The 18,102-nt window shown below is 48.1% G+C and overlaps 1 protein-coding gene across 4 annotated transcripts in view; it reads right to left on the reverse strand.

The window, feature by feature from the left end:
* Window positions 1-586: 586 nt before the first annotated feature.
* GGNBP2 (gametogenetin binding protein 2) overlaps window positions 587-18,102 on the reverse strand; it is a 347,388-nt gene continuing 329,872 nt past the window's right edge. For all 4 annotated transcript variants that reach the window (XM_069614701.1, XM_069614703.1, XM_069614699.1 and 1 more), the window contains one exon: window positions 587-1,289. In XM_069614701.1, coding sequence (XP_069470802.1) covers window positions 1,086-1,289 — 204 coding nt within the window. In that variant the 3' untranslated portion in view covers window positions 587-1,085. The remainder of the gene's footprint in view (window positions 1,290-18,102) is intronic.

Consider the following 18,102-nt stretch of genomic DNA (forward strand, 5'->3'; position numbering starts at 1 on the left):
GATTAGTAACAAAGGAAAGGGAGGCCGAGAAGGTAGGAGAGACATCAGAGGGACAAACTAAGAATACAGCACAGGGGTAGACTGGGAGAAGGCATGTAGTAAGAAGCAACGGGTTCTCAGTTAAAATGACCAAGAGGTTAAGGAAAAACATAGTACCTAGATCAAAAAACTAGAAAGGGTGTGAAGAGCAATTCCCCTAAACTGGTGGTTGGGCTGGGAGGGCCTTTTAAATAGGGGAGTGGGGCACTTACGAGGCTAGAGTACCAGGAATTCCAAATTGTATAGCTACATTGTGCAGCATCTTAACAGTAGATTTCCAGCCTGTCATACAGAGTAGGTGATTATGAATGTCTGCTTCCTAATCGTTCTGTTCTTCTACATTGCACAGACAGCATTAGGGGAGTCTTTTGCAGCACATATTGAAGGTGGGACAGGTGAGAATGGGGAGTGTGTAGAAAAAGAAATTTGACTCAACTTCATCTTAGTCCTGTCCAAACACGAACATTTTAACGTTCAATTTACAAGTTTGCCTAAAAGTAAAGGCCTTAGTTTTAAAGTATATAAAAGCAGGAACATGTAAACCATCTTACTATGCATATTAATAAATATTCTTTATTTTTAATTTTGCACATTGCGCTTTTACATATCACATCCATACATTTTCAAATGGATGTCTACTTTTGTAAAATCTTATATTCAGCTCATTGTCATTTCTGTACAGAATTATAAGTACAACATATCTTTTTGCCACTAAAAGGTGTTTTCTTTGTAAATCTCACAGTAAGAGGAACAGTGAATGGAAAAGGTGATTTAAACATAAGCCAGGCTGGCAAAATTATTCAAACTAAAATATACAAGCCTGTGGACCAAAATGAAAGTAATTTACCTCCACCAACATGTTCCAAAACATTTTTAAAAAAAGGAAAAAAAGTAAAGATTAAATTAAAGGAAATCACATTTCATTTTAAGAAAAATGCTTTGTCACAGAGGAGCAAGTGGATAGGTTATGAAAAACGAGAGAAGGCGCAGTAGTCCGCATGAGTGTTTCAAAGAAAGACAGAGCTAGTTTGTTTATTTAGTTTGTTTTAATTTGCCCCGGCTGTTGCCAGCCGGCTACTACAAATGGGCCTCCTGTGATCATTTAAGCGGCAGTATTTGTTAAATCTTTCCTTGAGGTGCTGTCGGTACTGTTCTCGGTTGATGTAAAAGGACTGGTTGTTTGCCAGAAACGCCTGTATTTCATCTTGCGAGATACAGACCTCCTCGTCTAAAGTACATTCAGATTCATCCTGTGGGGAAACAAATTTCAATGAGTAAAATATTTCACATGTTCATCATTGATTTCGGAAATGTAAAATTTTACATAAAAGTAATCAAAACAAATTAAAAGTACAGTAGATAAATATACACAACAAATGACAGATGATAAAGAGCATAATTGGATTTTTAAAGCACCAATTTGAAACCTTTCACATTAAAAACAGCAGAAATTGAAGTGTTTGCCGAGATTCTCTGAAACAATACTTCCTTGGTACATGGATTAAAGTAGGTCAACAGCATATTCAGGACCAAAAAAAATAAAATAAAGAAACACATGAAGTGCAATTAGTCTTCAAGAGTAGATTAATTGCAAGTGCAAAATCTATCCTCTGCGGGATTAGCATGCCAGACAGATGCAACATTGTTTAGAGGAAGTATATTTGAAATATTTCTCACCTTCAAAAAAATAAGGCTCCATAACAAATTTGTTTTACAGGGTAATCGCTCCTCACTGCCCATTTCTGTTACAAAGTATCCTCCCCACCATTCTTTAATTTGTCATGAAAACACTTTCAAATGATTTGCTTATAGTTGTGCCACCTCGGGTCAGTACACCAGGATCCCAAACCTATCTAAAGTATTTATTACAAAAAGTAACCAAACACTACCAACCACATCACTTATGCCCCTAAAATGACACCTTGGGAGACTAGCGTGGAGATTCTACCAAACAGAAGAGCACAACAAAAGGAAATTGCAGTGCAGAAAAATATGTCGATTTCTAGCACTTGCACCAGAAATCCAATCGCATTTAGGTGGGGAAATCATAACAGTAGTAAATAACGGGAAGCTCGAGATAGAAAAAAAGTTACTTGCACGTTTCACATGCAAGTTGCTAGGACCAACACCCAAAAACCCAAAGGAGTACTGCATTCTAAATTGATCAATTCAAGAATATAATATTTAACTGCATTCAAATTCTGAAATCAAATTATGCCCTTTAGATTCAAGACATACTGGATCCTACCACAAAAGGCATTACACACCTTTTCTGAACTGAATCGTTGGACAATGTGTATAATTAACGTTTAGCCAGGTGCATTTTTTTTTGTTACTTTTATTAACTCACGGCAATACCTCTCACAGTACAGTGTATTTGGCATCATAGGGGTTGCGCTTTGGGCCATCCTAGGGGACAGCATTTCAAGAAAGCAACCATGTGGGGTCCGCCCAAGAATGTCCCTGGATAAGCCTCTTACAAACTCTGTAAACAGTTGATTACATACAACTCTTCAATCAGGAGACCGGGGCTGAGCCGGCACCTGGGGGGTTACACTTAAGAGGTAAGCCGTGAGGGGGCCCCCAAATGTTTCTTGGACAAGAGTCAATCGGTTGCATTTGTGCCCAGTGTTTCTCCATGTTGTTGGTCCACACAATATCTTAACCAATGGTTCTCATTGGGGACGTTTGTAAAATTGTGCCTTCTTGCTAAAAGATGCATACTAATGCGTTGGACGAACACAAACTTGTTCATGATGAGAGAGTCAAATATGTAGAACAGGCAAGACAATGGGATGGGATGGGGAGAAACTCTTGGCCCATCATTTCCGTCTTAACCATCTTTTTGTGCATGCCATGTGTAAACCTGCATATTGCAGCCATTGTGAAGTGCAAGCACTGGCGTATCGCTGGGCTGAATGAAGTCACCTTCTGTGTATAGAGTCCCAAGGGTGTAGAATCCGTGTCGCATCCAGATTTTGCGTGACTTCGAGTCCATAAGTGGTAGACCGGGTAAACCGTCCCATAGAGGGAGATTCTTATGGTATGGGGCGGGTGTGTCGACTATTTTCCATATTTTGCGCCAGGCAAGCACAGTGGCACTGACTGGATCAAATCCACAACTGTCGGTGAACCGGGCGAGGAGGATCAATGAGCGCAGGTCCTGGTCGCCCGGGGAGTATTTTTCTAAGCGTGTATGGGGGTTCGGGCGTGAATCCTCAGAGTACTAGACAGTTGCAAACTGCACCTGTGTGGCCACCCAATAATGAGTCTGGGCCAGCAACCCCTCCCTTCTCCTAAGGTAGTGATAGAGTGCTCCACTTCAGACAGTCCCAGAGTGCCAAATGTACTTGCATATTTCAGTTTCCAGTTCTTGGAAAAAAGTTTGCCCTGGCCACAGTGGTACATTAAGAAATATGTATAGTAGTTTCGGAAGCGCAGTCATTTTAAAGAGCGCTATTTTCCCAACAAGCCTTTTTAATTGTATTTTCACAAACAACCAAGTGTGTTATGCATTATACACGTAACGTCAAGAGAAAGTAACAAATCAAAACACCACCTCACACAAGGTGAACTAGTTCGGGGGGGGGGGATGAGGGGATAAAATGTAAGGGGGAGCGGGGGGGGGAGATCGGGAGGGCAACCGCTTCAGTCATAGGTTAAGGAAGAAGGGAACAGTCTGAGCATGGCGGTGGGTCGGGCAACTGCTGGCAAGGCTGGTTAGGGATAGTCATCTTTTTCCAGCCAACGGAGGGGCGGTGGTTGCCTGGCTACTCTGGGGAACTGTTGTGCGTAGTCTAAGAACGGGGACCAAATACTTTAAAACGTACTCCTGTTGCCAAAGCAGAAGGCAGTGATCTTCTCGGCTGCAGCAATGTCCCAACACTTTGCCCACCACATGGGGATCGCTGGGCCCTCAGGATGTTTCCACAGCCTAGCTATTGAAATTTTGGCGGCTGTGAGTAGGTGCGTGCAGAGGTCCGTCAGTCAACCCGTCATTGGAAATTGCCCCTCGCCAGTGTCGCCCAACAATACTATGCCCGGGTCCCATGGAATCGTTAGGCCTGTGATTCACCTGATCCATTCCAGGATTGCCTTCCAATACTGGATCGACTTCAGGCACTCCCACAGGGGGGTGGAAGTGTCCCAGAGTCTGTGCAGCCTATCCAACAGTGCGGTGGTATGGCAGGGTTGCACTTATGTAGGATCTCCGGTGTCAGGTGCATCTGTAGCAGACCTGGATTGCCCCCTCCTTGTTTGTGATGCACTTGGAGCTCCTGTGGGTCCTCGTCCATATGCTGTTTCAGCTTGCCACATCCAGTTCTCTGCCTATGTCTCGCTCCCATCGTGTCATGTACGGCTCCTTTAGCTCAGGCGATGCTCTGTCCAGCAGCTTATACAAAGTTGATATTTTCCCCTTGTGTGGGGGTCGCGGTGAATGTCCGTTCCAGCACCATCAGGTCTCTGCTACCGCGTGTCTTCATAGAGTCGTGGGACAGCCAATGTCTGGCTGGACGTAGCAAAAACGTTTGCTTTCCGGGTCCTGGAACTAATCTTTGCAGCCCTCGAATTAGAGCAGGGTGCCTTCTGCGTAGAAAGCTGCAACGTACCTCAGTCTGCATGCCTTCCATCCATCTGGAGAAAACGTTCGGTCCCAACCCAGGGGTGAAGTTGGGGGTTCTCCCAGGCAGAGGTGAGTGGACCCACTATGTTCCCGCAATTCCATTTCCTGGCCACCTTCTTCCAGCTCTGCACCGTGTTCCTAGTCGCCTGGAGTTTGTAGGGGTTCTGGGCCAGATGATGTGTGGCAGGGATTCCAGAGGGAATTGGCTCCAGTCCTCCTCCAGTTTCAACCAGCAGGGTTTATTGGGGCCTGGTTGCCACATCAATGCTGCCGAGCGCTGAGCCGCTAGGCAATATCTGTCCACCTCGGGGACTCCCAGACCTCCGGTTCCAGGGCTTTTGAGCAGGACCCACCTGGTGATGTGTGGTTTCTCCCCTCCACTTCCCCCTCCCTGCATACAAATTGCAATGTGTCTGCTTTCAGTTTCTGCCTGTCTTTCTTGGCGATATACACCGGGAGAGCCAGGCAATGGAACAATAGTCTTGGTACGAAGTTCATTTAGTGCCATGATCCTCCCCATCAAAGATATCTCCTGCCTTTGCCAGTGGGACATGTCCGACCGCAGCTCTTTGAGCAGGGCGGGAAGTTCACGTTCGCTCTATGCGTCTCGGTTGTTGGATGCCCAGGTAACGAAGGTGGGATCCGGCCCATGAGATCAGGAACCTGGCCACCAGGGAGTTCACCAAGGCCCTATGGATGTTAATGCCCATAGCAGTAGATTTCATTAGGTTGATCGAGAACCCGGATGCGGTTTTAAAGCTGTCCAGCTCCTCCCACAGGGCAGGGAGAGATGTTTCCGGGTGGGTTAGCATTAACAGTACGTCATCAGCATATAGGGCTGCTTTGTAGGTTTCATTTTTGAACTCGAGAACTTAGGACCAGCGGGTTTCGCGAATCCTGGAAGCAAATGGTTCCATAGACAGCGCAAAAATGAGGGGGGATAGGGGACAGCCCTGCAGAGTGCCTCTAGTTATCCTGATCTTGAGGGATTCGACGCTGTTGATTCCGAGTGTCGTGGTGGGGTGCTGGTAATTTGCCATTGTCCATTTCAGAAAACTTGGACCCGCTGTCATGATGCCTACCCCCGGGGACCCAGACCAAGTCCAGCAACCCCGGAAGCAGGCAAGTTATTCCAAGCAAGCCCAACAACCCCTGCTAGGGGCCATTTGGGTGCAGTCCTGGCGTCTATGGTGCCAGGCTCATATGGAGAGTCAGTCCTGGCGCCATAGGCGCCAGGCTCATAGATTAAAACTTACCTGATGCAGACCATGCTGCAAACTTACCTGATGCAGACCATGCTGTAAGAGCTCCAAGCCAAAAGAGGCTTGGAAGGGACTACTTTACCTAGGGACCATTTTTTACTCTGGTGGGGATGGGAAGGAATCCTTACCTGGGACCACTATGGAGGCTATTTAAACCACGCCCGAAGAGCAGCACACGCTTCGTGTTATTCTGCATCCAGAAGCGTAACGCTCACCGTGCCTGCAAGTCTGCATCCAGTCTTCTGCCACGCCCGCCTCGAGTCTGGAGCTCCTAGAAAAAGGGAGAAAGAAGGAGAAAAGGTTAGAACAAGAGCAATACCTTTGATCCTTACCTGAATTCCCGATCCATCGCGCCTTCGAGCTGGAAGAAAGAAGTTATTTAATGCGCGTCGCCTCGCCTGCTGCAGCGCCGCGCTGAACTCACCGGCCTTCGCAGCATCTTCACATTCCACTGCATCCTTCTCCATGTTCCCGAAGCACTCCGGCACCTAAGGGGAAGACAAGAACAGCAAGATGAGCCAAGGGAATACACAGAGGCAATATTAGTTACCCCCCCATAGACTTACCTGATTTTACCACCGGGGTTACTATTCCTCTTCACGGGTCGGCGCAGCTTCCACTGCATCCTCGCCGAACCCCGGCCCCTAAGGGGAAACAAAAGGACAGCAAGATGAAACAAAGGGACAAACAAGGGGAAACCTCCTCACCACAATAGACTTACCTGATTTTACCGCCGAGGCATTATTCCCCGAGACTTCATACTTTCTCTCAGCACCTGAATAAGGGAGAAAGAAACAGGTTACATATTGACATTTTATCGAACTGTGTTGGATAATACAAATCCTTACCTGAATATTACCGGTTGCCACGAGGAACTCTTCGCTAGGGTCAAGCTGCAACCTGCAAGGAATCGGACAGAGTGAAAATCAGACATTTGAACTCTTATGACCTACATACTTACGGCGTCTTGCCGGGAATCTCAGTCAATATTGTTCTGGAACTCACCAATTCCTTCGAGCCAGTGAAGCAACTGGTTATCTACGCACCCCTGCGCTCACTGCAGGATGGAGAGCTCATCTTTCCAAACCATCAGGTGAGACTATAGGAGGGGACATCAAAGGTGATCAGTGGGGAGAACAGCGGAAGTGGGGGGGCGGAGGGGGGGTAGCGCTCAACTCCACGGGTGGTTAATTCCATTTCTCCATTTGCAGAAGAATATTCCTACGGGCCAAGCAAACGAAGCTAGGTGGGCCAGTCCAGTCCGTCATCTCGGCACTACGCGTCACATTGGTGGAGACCGCAACTGTCCAGTTCAGATCGACGCCTCTGTGGGAGCCAGGTGAGCGTAACACCCACCCCAAAGTGCTTCAATGTTTTACCCACATAGCCCCAGTCGAGCATATCGAAGGCTTTGTGCGCATCGAGTGATAGGATCGCCAAACCCTCTCCAGATATGTTGGCGGATTCAATATTATTTAAGGTGCGCCGGGTGTTATTTAGGGTGTTGCAGCCTGGGATGAATCCTGCTTGGTCCGAGTGGATGTGATCCGGGAGGATTTTAGCGAGTCTGCGTACCAGGAGCTTAGAGAAGATTTTCGAATCAATGTTCATAAGTGCGATGGGTCTGTATGATGAGCAGAGTGCTGGGTTCTTTACAGGTTTCAGAATAAGGACTGTGGAGGATTACTCCATGGAGGGGATAGAGCAGCCCGTTTCCAAGAAGGAGTTGGAGAGAGGTCAGGTGGGGGGGCCAAGGTGTGGATGTATTTCTTGTAGAATAGTGTGGACAGCCCGTCAGGGTCAGGGGCTGTTCTCTTCATCGGGCGGATGTCTGGAACTTCTCATCTCCGCCGAGGAAGTGACTAAGTCAATCTAAGGGTGCAGAGGGAGTCTCGGGACCGCTTGTAAATAGTGTGTTTGTGGCTCAACTTCCGCGGGGTCCATCAACATCACGCTCCTGTGATGCTCGGTCATGATGGATAGCTTTTCTGTTTCCGAGCAGCAAGGCTTGCCATTTCGGTCTTGAAGGATTCAGACGTTATTCCTTGTATGCAGCTTCTTGAGTTTGTGCACTAGCAGTCGATTGGCCTTGTTGCTATTGAGGTATTAATACTGCTTCAAGTATGCCAGAGCGCGGGCCATAGGGTCCACTAGGTGCATCGCGAGGGCCGCTTTTGCTCTGAGATCCCTCCGCGCCCTCATCGATTGGCGCTTCTTGAAGATTGCCTCTTTGTCCACCACATCAGCCTCGCGTTCAGAGAGTCCGAGTTGATGTCTAGGTTTGTGTGCCGCTGTGCAATCGATAGCTATGGCCCGGATCACTGGTTTCATAGCGTCCCACACTATAGCCTCAGATGACAACTTTCCTGCATTTTCTGCAAAGTAGTTGACAAGAGCTTCCAACAGTTCCCGGCTAGCTGCAGTGCCCGAGAGGATATAGTCTTGCAGATTCCAGGCTCTCTGCAGGGGCGCCGGCAGCACCTTCGTTCATAGCCGAGCTATCACTGGGGCATGGTCAGATATTACTCTCAGGCCGATGCGGATGTCTTCGATGCAGGGGAACAGAGCGCTGGATACCAGCAGGAGGTCTATCCTTGAGAAGCCTCTGTGGAAATGCGAGAAGGTGTAATCGAGCGTTGTCAATCGCCAGCCTCCATGTGTTGATTGTTTCAGTCTCTCTCAGGAATTCTGCGAAGCCCAGGGCCTTGGAGAAGTCTGATCTAGTGGGCAGCAGAGTCTCATCGACATTGGGGTCCAGAGTGAGATTTAAGTCCCCCCCGATCAGCAGCTTGCCCTCCGAGAAGGTGGCCATCGTTGGGAGTATCTTGTGTAGAAAGCGATCCTGTGTGTCATTAGGGCAGTAGATTGCTGCTGTGGTGATTGGGAGCTCTACCAGGAGACCTTTGAGCAACAGATACCTGCCCCCTGGGTCGCGCTTGACTGACATTTGCTAGGGCTGCTTGTTAACTGAGAAAGTTTGCGACCCTGCCCTCCTTCTGACCAGAGGAAGCAAAGTATCTTCGGGTATCTTCGATAGTAGTTTTGTTGCTCGTCTGAGGACAGTAGGTGGGTTTCTTGTAGGCACACAATGTCAGCCATGAGATGGGCTAGGCGGGGCTCAACAGAGCTACATTTTCTGGGAGAGTTCAGGCCTTGGACATTCCAGGTGACCATGGTGAGGTCCTTCGTGAGGGACATCATCCTGTTGAGTCGTGTTAGCAGATTCCAGAGGCTGCCCTCCTCACCTTCATACAGTGGAGCTGAGGTGTGTGTTGATCGGATTGTTCCCTTCGTTGATGGATCAGAACCCTCCCCAGTTCCCTCACCGCACCCCTTTGTAGAAAACAAAACCTGGTCATCAGGACCAGCCTTCGACCAACGGGGCCTCCGGCTGAGCCAACGCGGCCAACTTGTGTGGAGGCAGTTGGGCCTACGCTGTCGAGCAGTGAAAACTTGGTGTGTAATGGGTAGGCTGCCCTACCCCAGGGCACTGCATCCGTACCAGGGGACTGTGGCAGTGAGCCCCGATTAAAGGTTTCGGGTTATGAAGGCCGGGCATCTGTGAATGGCCTCGCACTACCAGTCGTTACTGGGTCGCTTTCCTTTCAGTGGGGGGCCTCTAATCCTACGGCATCTCTTCTCCACTCGGGACCAGGATCTGTGCGGGTCCTGTGGTTTCTCTTGCCTGGAGGGTGAGTTTCCATCTGGGGCACTCTCCCCTCCTCCAGGTTCAGCAACTTAGCTTCGTGTAAATTGCGTATGTGGCAGACGGTGCCATCCCTGGGGAAGTTCATGGAGGTGGGATAGCCCCAACTGTATGAGATCCCTTTTTCCCTCAGCCACTCCGTGACTGGTCTCAGAGCCTTCCTTTTCGTTAGTGTTGCCGTTGCGAGATCCTGATAAAAGGAGATAGAGGCATCTCTGAAGAGTATGTGGGGGGGGAGCTTCTTGCATTATTGCATGTATGTTTGGTTACTTATCACCATGTTGCCATACCGGGCTGTCCCAGAAAGCACTCCATGCACAGGCAATCACCTATTGATCTTCAGAAACTGACTATCTAGGCTAGCATGCCCCAGACACCACCCCATACCCTGCCCAACGCCTTTCCTGCCATCCACTCCTCCGTTTGCAACCAGCTTCAACCATGCACCTATTCACTCATCCACCCCCAAGCTCTCAGCAGACCCCAATACCAAACCTATTGTTGGCAGTGCCAGAACATCCCGCCTCAGATCTCGCACCAAAACATTATCATTATCACCACCCCCTCCCAACCATGACGCCCAACCCTTTCAATCCCAACTACCCTAGACTTATCAAAAAAACAAATGTTACCTACCGCCCAGGCCCCTAACAGATCACCTAAGGATGTTCAACGCCAACCACCTAACAATGCCACAATAGTTAAGCCTGAGCCACCACCCAGCTTCAAAAGTGCCCTCATCAACGCCCGATCTCTAGGAGCCCATACCATAGAAATACATGACCTTATCACTGAACAAAATCTGGATCTCTTGATAATCACAGAATCTTGGCTTCACCAAGCCTCAGGCCCTCTACTTGGTTTGGCCTTACCACCTGACTAGAACATCTTAAGAACGGATAGAATACATGCCATAGGTGGAGGCGTAGCCATCATAGCCAGGAGTAACATCCAACTGAGATCAATTTCCATTGAAGATCTCAGGCTATGAACTGTTAGCGAAGCTTGCCATAAATGAGAAAACTACTATCAATATCATAGTGATATCCAGAACTCCCAGTTCAAATAGTCACCTAGACTCTCACCTAGACTCTCACCCCTCATCAAACCCCTCATCAAACCCAATACAAAATGCATTATCCTTGGAGACCTGAACCTAGGATATAAGGACAACCAATACTATAAAGCTGCAATATTACAAGCAGCTCTTAAAGATATGAACTTTACCCAAATGGTGAATGAACCCACTTGATATCAAGGGCAGAATTCTGGCCTGGATTCTGACATTAAACACCAGACCAATCATTGATTCCATCACCCCAATAGGCTGGACGGACCATTACTGTATACATTTTACCATCATGAGTGATGAACCCCCTCCTCCCAAATCTAAAGTATTGGACACCATCGAAACCAGAATTCCCTGCAAGCTCACTGTAGAGAACTTCACCCCCACCCTTAAAAAAAAAAAAATCTTTTATCCAACCTAGTCACCAGTGAAGATCCTACTGTCATTGCAGACTACTACCACAATTGCTTCACCCTTACCATTGACGAAGTAGTGCCTATTACAAGCAAAACTTGCTGCACAGACAAAAGGGCCCACTTCTGGTTCAAAGAAGAACTAGCATCCGTAAGAAGAACCAAACATTCTCTTGAACATGGCTACAACAAACGTCCCACCCCCGACTCCGCCAAAGCCTTCAAGGATTCAAACAAAATCTATAAATCAGCCATAATATCCCACAAAGCCAACGCATACAATACTCAAACAATGCCTCATATGATGCCAAATAACTTTTCTCTATCCTTCGAGAATTAGAAAACCCTACACCCAATTCTACCTCAGAGAAGGCCAGCAAAGAATGGTACACCACCATTCAAGACGCACTTTCCGCCAAAATCATGCTGTTGCAAAACAAAATTACCAACAAGACGGCTTCTAGCACACAACACCGTAACCACCAACTCCTCACCAACCCCTCTCGAAAAACCCAAGCCTCTCTTCCACTTCAGCCCAGTTGCACAAGAAATAGTACTCATCATCATCATCACCAAACTCAAAGCTTCCAATTGCAAAGGTGATAGTGTCCCAGCTAAACTAGTTAAAGCTTGCGCAAGCACCCTCACCCCAGTCATTACCAATTTTGTCAACTCTCCGTTTAACACTAATATAGTCCCAGCCAGTATCAAAAAAGCTTGGGTCACCCCACTCCTCATAAAACCAACATTGGAACCCACAGTACCTACTAATTACCGACCTACAATAACGATTCCGTTCCTACTCAAACTCATTGATAAAATGGCATACACACAAATCCAAGCACATCTTGAACAGAACCAACTGTTAGGAACCAGACAATCGGGCTTCAGGCCAAACCATAGCACGGAAACGGCCCTTCTGGACCTCAAAATCCAGATGGACACTATTAGAGATTCAGGCAAACTCTGCATCCTGCTGCTGTTAGACCTCTCTGCAGCTTTTAACCTTGTGGACCATGATAAACTCTGCACCTCCTTAGCCAATGATTTTAACTTTTCCAGTGATGCCACAATGTGGGTGAAATCTTTCCTGGCGGAACCCACTTCCGGAGTGGCCATAGGCAAGGAAGCTGCTGATCCTATACCAGTGCCCATAGGAGTTCCCCAGGGTTCATGCCTCTCCCCTACATTGTATAATGCATACACTAAGCTCCTCTTCTCTGCCCTTGACGATATGGGTGTCATCTATACCAATTTTGCAGATGACACCCAGATCCTAATACCCATCTCAGGTAACTATGACCAGGACACCCTGGTTATTAACAAAATATACTCATCCAAAACTGGATGGCATTAAACAGCCTCTGTCTGAACGATGAGAAAACTGAAATTCTCATTGTGGGATCGCCAATCAAAATGGCTGCATTTCACCCTGACTACAACTCTAACAGACTGCTCCCCAGTCCCAGTACTCCAGCAAGTCAAAACACTAGGTGTACCTAGACGCCAATCTCACGATGACCAAATATATCAGTACCCTCTCTTCATCCACCGCATACACATCCAAACTGATAGCGTTAAGCTGCCAATTGCTGACCCCAACCAACTGCCTTATCCTAGCTAGAGCGTTGGTATTATCTAAATTGGATTATTGCAATGTACTATTGCTAGGGAGCTCAAAGGCCAACATTAGCAAATTGCAACTCATGCAAAACAAAGTACTAAGGGCATCATTAGGGATCAAAAAAAGTCTGATCACATCTTGCAGATTAGTAAGGATGCACACTGGTTACCCATTGAAGCCAGAATAATCTTTACAACTTTGTATTGCACACACATGCCTTACAGAAAAAGCACCCATCTGAATAATGTAGTACAGAAAAAAGAAACTACTAGAATACTACGATCTAAAGACAATCCCTTCCTAGTAGCTCCCTGCTACAACACTAGAGCAGGGGGTAGCAGATTTTAAGTACTAGCACCCAAACACTGGAAATCCCTTCCCTCCCCATTTACATCAAAAAAGAGACTACATTCCCCAGCTTCAAAAAGCAACTGAAAACCTAGTTATTCAACCAATACTAGAACCCGTTCTTTTCTATTCTAGCAAAATGTTAATTTGCCCAAATCTGTAACTTTGATCGTGCCTAACCTGTATGACCTGCCTTCCGTTACCTTCTGCAGGTCTTTCTTTTTGTATAAAAAAGAAAGAAGATGTCTAACCACGCTGTGAAACCCCAGGGTCTGGGCGTGTAACAAATGAAATAAATAAAACATGATTTCTCCTTTAACTTTAAAATAATGCAGTCTCGCTAGGACGTCTGGCGGGGTGGTCGCGTTTGCCCTCATTCTTGTTCTGTGGACCCTGGGGGTGGCGGGGGGGCGGTGAAGTAGTCCGGCAGGGTTAGAATGAAGTAGAAGTGGTCACCTACATAGCGTTCCAGGTCAGCATCTGGAATGGTGGTTGGGATCCCTCTGAAGCATATGTTGTTGCAGCAGGGGTAATTCTCTGCATCCTCCTGCTCGAGTTCAAGGGCTTCGCATCTGGCTTCCTGAGTGGCTAGTCTGTCCGCTCCTCTCTCGATCTCGTGGCTGTGCTCAGAGGGTGGTTTCCGCCGCCTCAGTCCCCCCTCCAGCTCCCCCACTTGTTTGTCTAGGACAGTGGTTTTGCCCTTTACACTGCTCAGATGTATTGGAGCCGTTGGGTAGGTGTCAAATGGGACTTCTTTAAATTGAGGGAGAAGCCCAGCTTGTGACGGGAGTGGCAGGTGACAGACAGATGAGCGCGCCCTGATCAACCAATCGTCCAGGTAGAGGTAGACGTGAATCCCCCCCTTCCTGAGATACGCTGCCACCACCACCATCAGCTTGGTGAAGACCCTCGGGGCGGAGGTCAATCCGAACGGCAGAACCCAAAAGTGAAAATGCGAGTCACCAAACGCAAACCTCAGGTACTTCCTGTGCTTGGGATGAATCGGCACATGAAAGTAAGCATCCTTGAGGTCGAGAGACACCAACCAATCCTGAAGTTGAAGGTCCTGGAGGACGAGACAGTTACCATCTTGCTTCTTTCCTTTTAGGTACGGAAAGGTATTTTGGTGTTGTCATGCAGTTTGAAGATGAGCATGGGCCGGTAGGCGAAAGCGCGGTGTGCGCGATGCAGTCCGTTGAGTAATGTGCAATGCGCTGCGCTGTTTCGCCTTTTATATTGCTAACTTGTGTCTTTTCTCTCCTTGCAGGTCGCGATGTTCCTCGCCGAGCGCCGTAATGTTCCAGCGATGATGCTGACCAGGAGATGACTACCCAGGTAAGAATTGTCGCTCTCTTCATTCGGGAGGAAATGCGAGTAAACGCTTACTAATGCTGTCCGTCTTTCTCCTCTTTCCAGGTTATGGTATGCCAGGATGCATGCGATGCTGGATGATGGAGTTCGTACCTTCAGGTGAGTGGAACTGAAGTCTGCGATGGATTGAAGACAGGCTACTGTTCCAGGTTTGTAGTGTTCTTTCTCTCTGCAAGTCCTTGGTGTCAGGTAAGCTGGCATCAAAGAACTGGACACGGTGAGCGTTATGCTGCCCACACCAGAACACAAAGCGTGTTCTGCTGTTTGAGTGCGGTTTAAATAGTCTCAGGTAAAGTAGTCCAGGTAAAATAGTCCCAGGCCTGCCACACCCAAAAGACTAGACCGCATAGCTCAGTTCCTTGTGAGCTATGTGTGTGCCTCCATGTTGGCTGAACCTCCCCCTCCCCTCTCTCACCCCCCCACCCCCCCACCCCAGTTAAATAGTGCCAAGTAAATAGTCACATTCTAATGTTGGTCTTCATGATGGTTATGAGCCAGGACTGACTCCAAGAGAGTCTTGGATGAGGTTTTAAGGCCTTTGACCTGGCCCTAACTAGAAGGCTGACTTGCCAGTGAGGGCCAGGGCTAAGGGTCATGGCAATAGCAGAGAGGAAGGACCCAAGTTGGACCTGGGAGGGTCGCTCAGAGAGGAAAGAAGCCAGCCATGCCAGTGCCTGACCGGTGATACCCTGGTTATCATAGAGACGTTTGAGCAGGATGGCATGGTTGACTGTCAAAGGCAAAGGAGAGATCAAGTAAGATGAGGACACAGGGGGGTGTTAAAATCAAGGTTGGAGAGCAGGGCTTCACGGATGTTCCCCGTGCTTCTTGCAGCTCTAAAGCCAGACTGGTGGTCATGAAAACAGCCAACAGATTCAGTGTGGAGATTAAGCTGGGAGAAACCTTGTCTGCGGAGAACAGGGGAAAGGCAGAGAAGGAGGGAGGAGAGGTGGCTGCAGAAGGGCCATAGGAAGATTATGGAGAAGAGGGAGGGAGGGGAGAGGAGGATAGTGAGGACAGGATGTCCTGAGTTTTAGAGCTGAAGTGTGAAGCCAGTGCCGTGCAGAGGGCCTGGGAAGGGACAGGAGAGGTACACTGCAGCAGGATTGGCCAGTTCCTTGCAGATTTTAAAGAGTTCAGCCGAAATGTTTGATTCTGCAGAGACGCAGTCTTGGATATGAGCCCTTCTTGGTCAGGACAGAGTCAATATTGCCTTTGGAGCAGGCGGCAGGCCAGTTTGTCAGAGGATGTACATTAAGCACACCATTTCCTCTCGGCTACCCTGTGCGTTTCAGGGTGACTAGGTCTGAGTCATATCAAGAGTTGCACTTGGCTTTGGGCTTCAGGCAGATTCACATGACAGGGGCAAGAATATCAAGAGTATCAGATAGCAGAGTTGACCATCGAAAGGGCTGTGTCAGGGTGGGAGTCAGCCAAAGGGGGAGAAGGGGGTGAGAAAGTGGCGGCGAAAGCCTCAACTGACACGCACTTCATGGGTCGGATGACCGAGAAGGTGGGTGGCAGGATTGAAGTAGCTTGGCCCGAGGGGCAGAGACGGTGAGATGGGAGGAGAGGAGAAAATGGTCACTCCAGGAGAGAGGAGTGGTGAGAGGACAGAGGGGAAGGTCCGAGGAGATCAGATCGAGAGTGTGCCCTCCAGAGTGAGTCGGGCCAGAGGGGAGAATAGAGAGCGAGTCACAGAGGTCGTTAAAGAGTTCAGATTGAGGGCAGGAGGCATCCAGGTGGATGTTGAAGTCTCCAAGGAGGAGGAGTTGAGTGGTCGAGACCAGGAGTGAAGAGGAGCAGTCAGCCCACTCAGAGGAAGGAGATCTGACCAGTTAGCCGATCGATAGTAGACATCAGGGAATAGCTAGGATCGAGAGAGAGCCTGCAGACTAGGCATTCGAAAAAGGAGTAGGCCTGCGTAGGAATGACAGGCAGGAATCCACTCGGGGAAGATCTGGGCTACACCCCCTCCGGAGCGGTTGGACCTGGGCCAGGAGAGGATCTTGTAGCCATCAGTGAGGAGCGCGTCAAAGCTTATGACAGAGTTGGCCGTGAACCATGTCTCGGTGAGAACTAGGACATCAAGGTCAAGTTCCTCCAGAAGGCGGCAGATGTCGGAGGAGTGTTCGACAGCTGAGCGAGAGTTAAGAGTGGCGATATGGAGAAGGTTGCCATCCTTGAAGGACTTCCAGGGAGGGGTACAATTTAGAGGTACGCCCTGCAGAGGTGTAGAAGGAGCCCGAGGGTGGGAGGGAGAAAGGGAAGGAGAGGGCAAGGTAGCCGAGGAGGTAGTAGCTGGGGAGGCAAGGAAGCCGGGGAGGGGGTGACAGCAGGAGAAGAAATTAAATTGATGAGGCGTGGGAAGCGTCTATCGGAGGACCTTAGAGGAGTCGAAGGAGGGCAACCCACCGGGTGCCCCCTAATGGGATCAGAAGAGACAGGAGAGAGCACAGAGACCATATGTAGGGTCCATAGGTCAGGCGAGGGAACGACAGAGGATGTCATTGAAAGTTTTCCTGGAGGAGGTACTGGTATAGGTGTCAGCGATAGGGAGGCCTGGGTTGGAGTCCAGGATGTCCTTTTTAAACTTCTTCCTACCAGATTTAGTGAGGAGGGCAGGATAGTCGATAGAGAAACAGTTAATAACAAATGGGAGAGACACAGAGCACCAGAGAGTAGAAAGGGGAGAGGGAAGGGGAGAACACTAGGGAAGGACACAGGGCAGGGTGCAAGCAGCCAAGTCAGTGAAAAGGTTGAGCAATTGGACAAGGCGACCGCACTCAGACTGGACTATCACAATGCAATTTTTTTAATACTGAGACAATGCATACATTTCCAAAACAGGAGAAAAAAAAACACACCTAAGTTTGAGAATCCTAAATAGAGGGAGAAAGGCCTAGGTGTCAATGCAATTTTCTGTTTTTTTTTTTTTTAATACTGAGATAATGCACATTTTCAGGAAGAGGCCAGTCATTGGTTGGGAGCAGTATGATCCCAGAGACCAGTGATTGGTTGTTAGAAGGACAGTTCAGAAATGGAACTGAAACTGATTTTTTCTTTACCGAGGAATCCCAGCCCGACGGGGAATATTCATGAGCATGTGAATCCGTTCCAGACCCCATGCTGGAGAAATGGGTTTTACTTACACCTTGGTCTGCCTTGGACCATCCTAAAAGAAGTTACGAAGTTATTGCTACCTTAGTCTCCGTCCCACTGACCTGACAAGCAACTGTAATATTATATTACAACATTAGGTTTTTACCAGCCTAGAATAGCTGTGTGCCATTCTTAAAAAGTGTTCTGTCGGTATAGCGGAACTTGGTCTGTCTGATGCAATCCTAAATAAGTGTAAAGAGTTCTTGCTTAACTTAGTCTGTACCACTGAGCTGTTAACCCAAAAGGTCTTACTCACCTAGTATAACTTATCCTAAATGTGGTTATAGGTTTCTACTGCTCCTTGAATGAGTGTTCCACTATTCAGAAAAGTATACTTCCAGGTTGGTTTACTAAGCGATTCCTTAACCGAGTGTCAATGCACAACTGCTGGCGTCTACTACTCTTGTATTACTGAAAGTAATCAGAAAGTAACTTATGGTTTTACTCCCCATGAATAGGTGTGTCCGATACAAAATGTGTTTGA

Source organism: Ambystoma mexicanum, chromosome 9 (genome assembly GCF_040938575.1).
Source record: "Ambystoma mexicanum isolate Mex_15411 chromosome 9, UKY_AmexF1_1, whole genome shotgun sequence".
Taxonomy (NCBI): Eukaryota; Metazoa; Chordata; class Amphibia; order Caudata; family Ambystomatidae; genus Ambystoma; species Ambystoma mexicanum.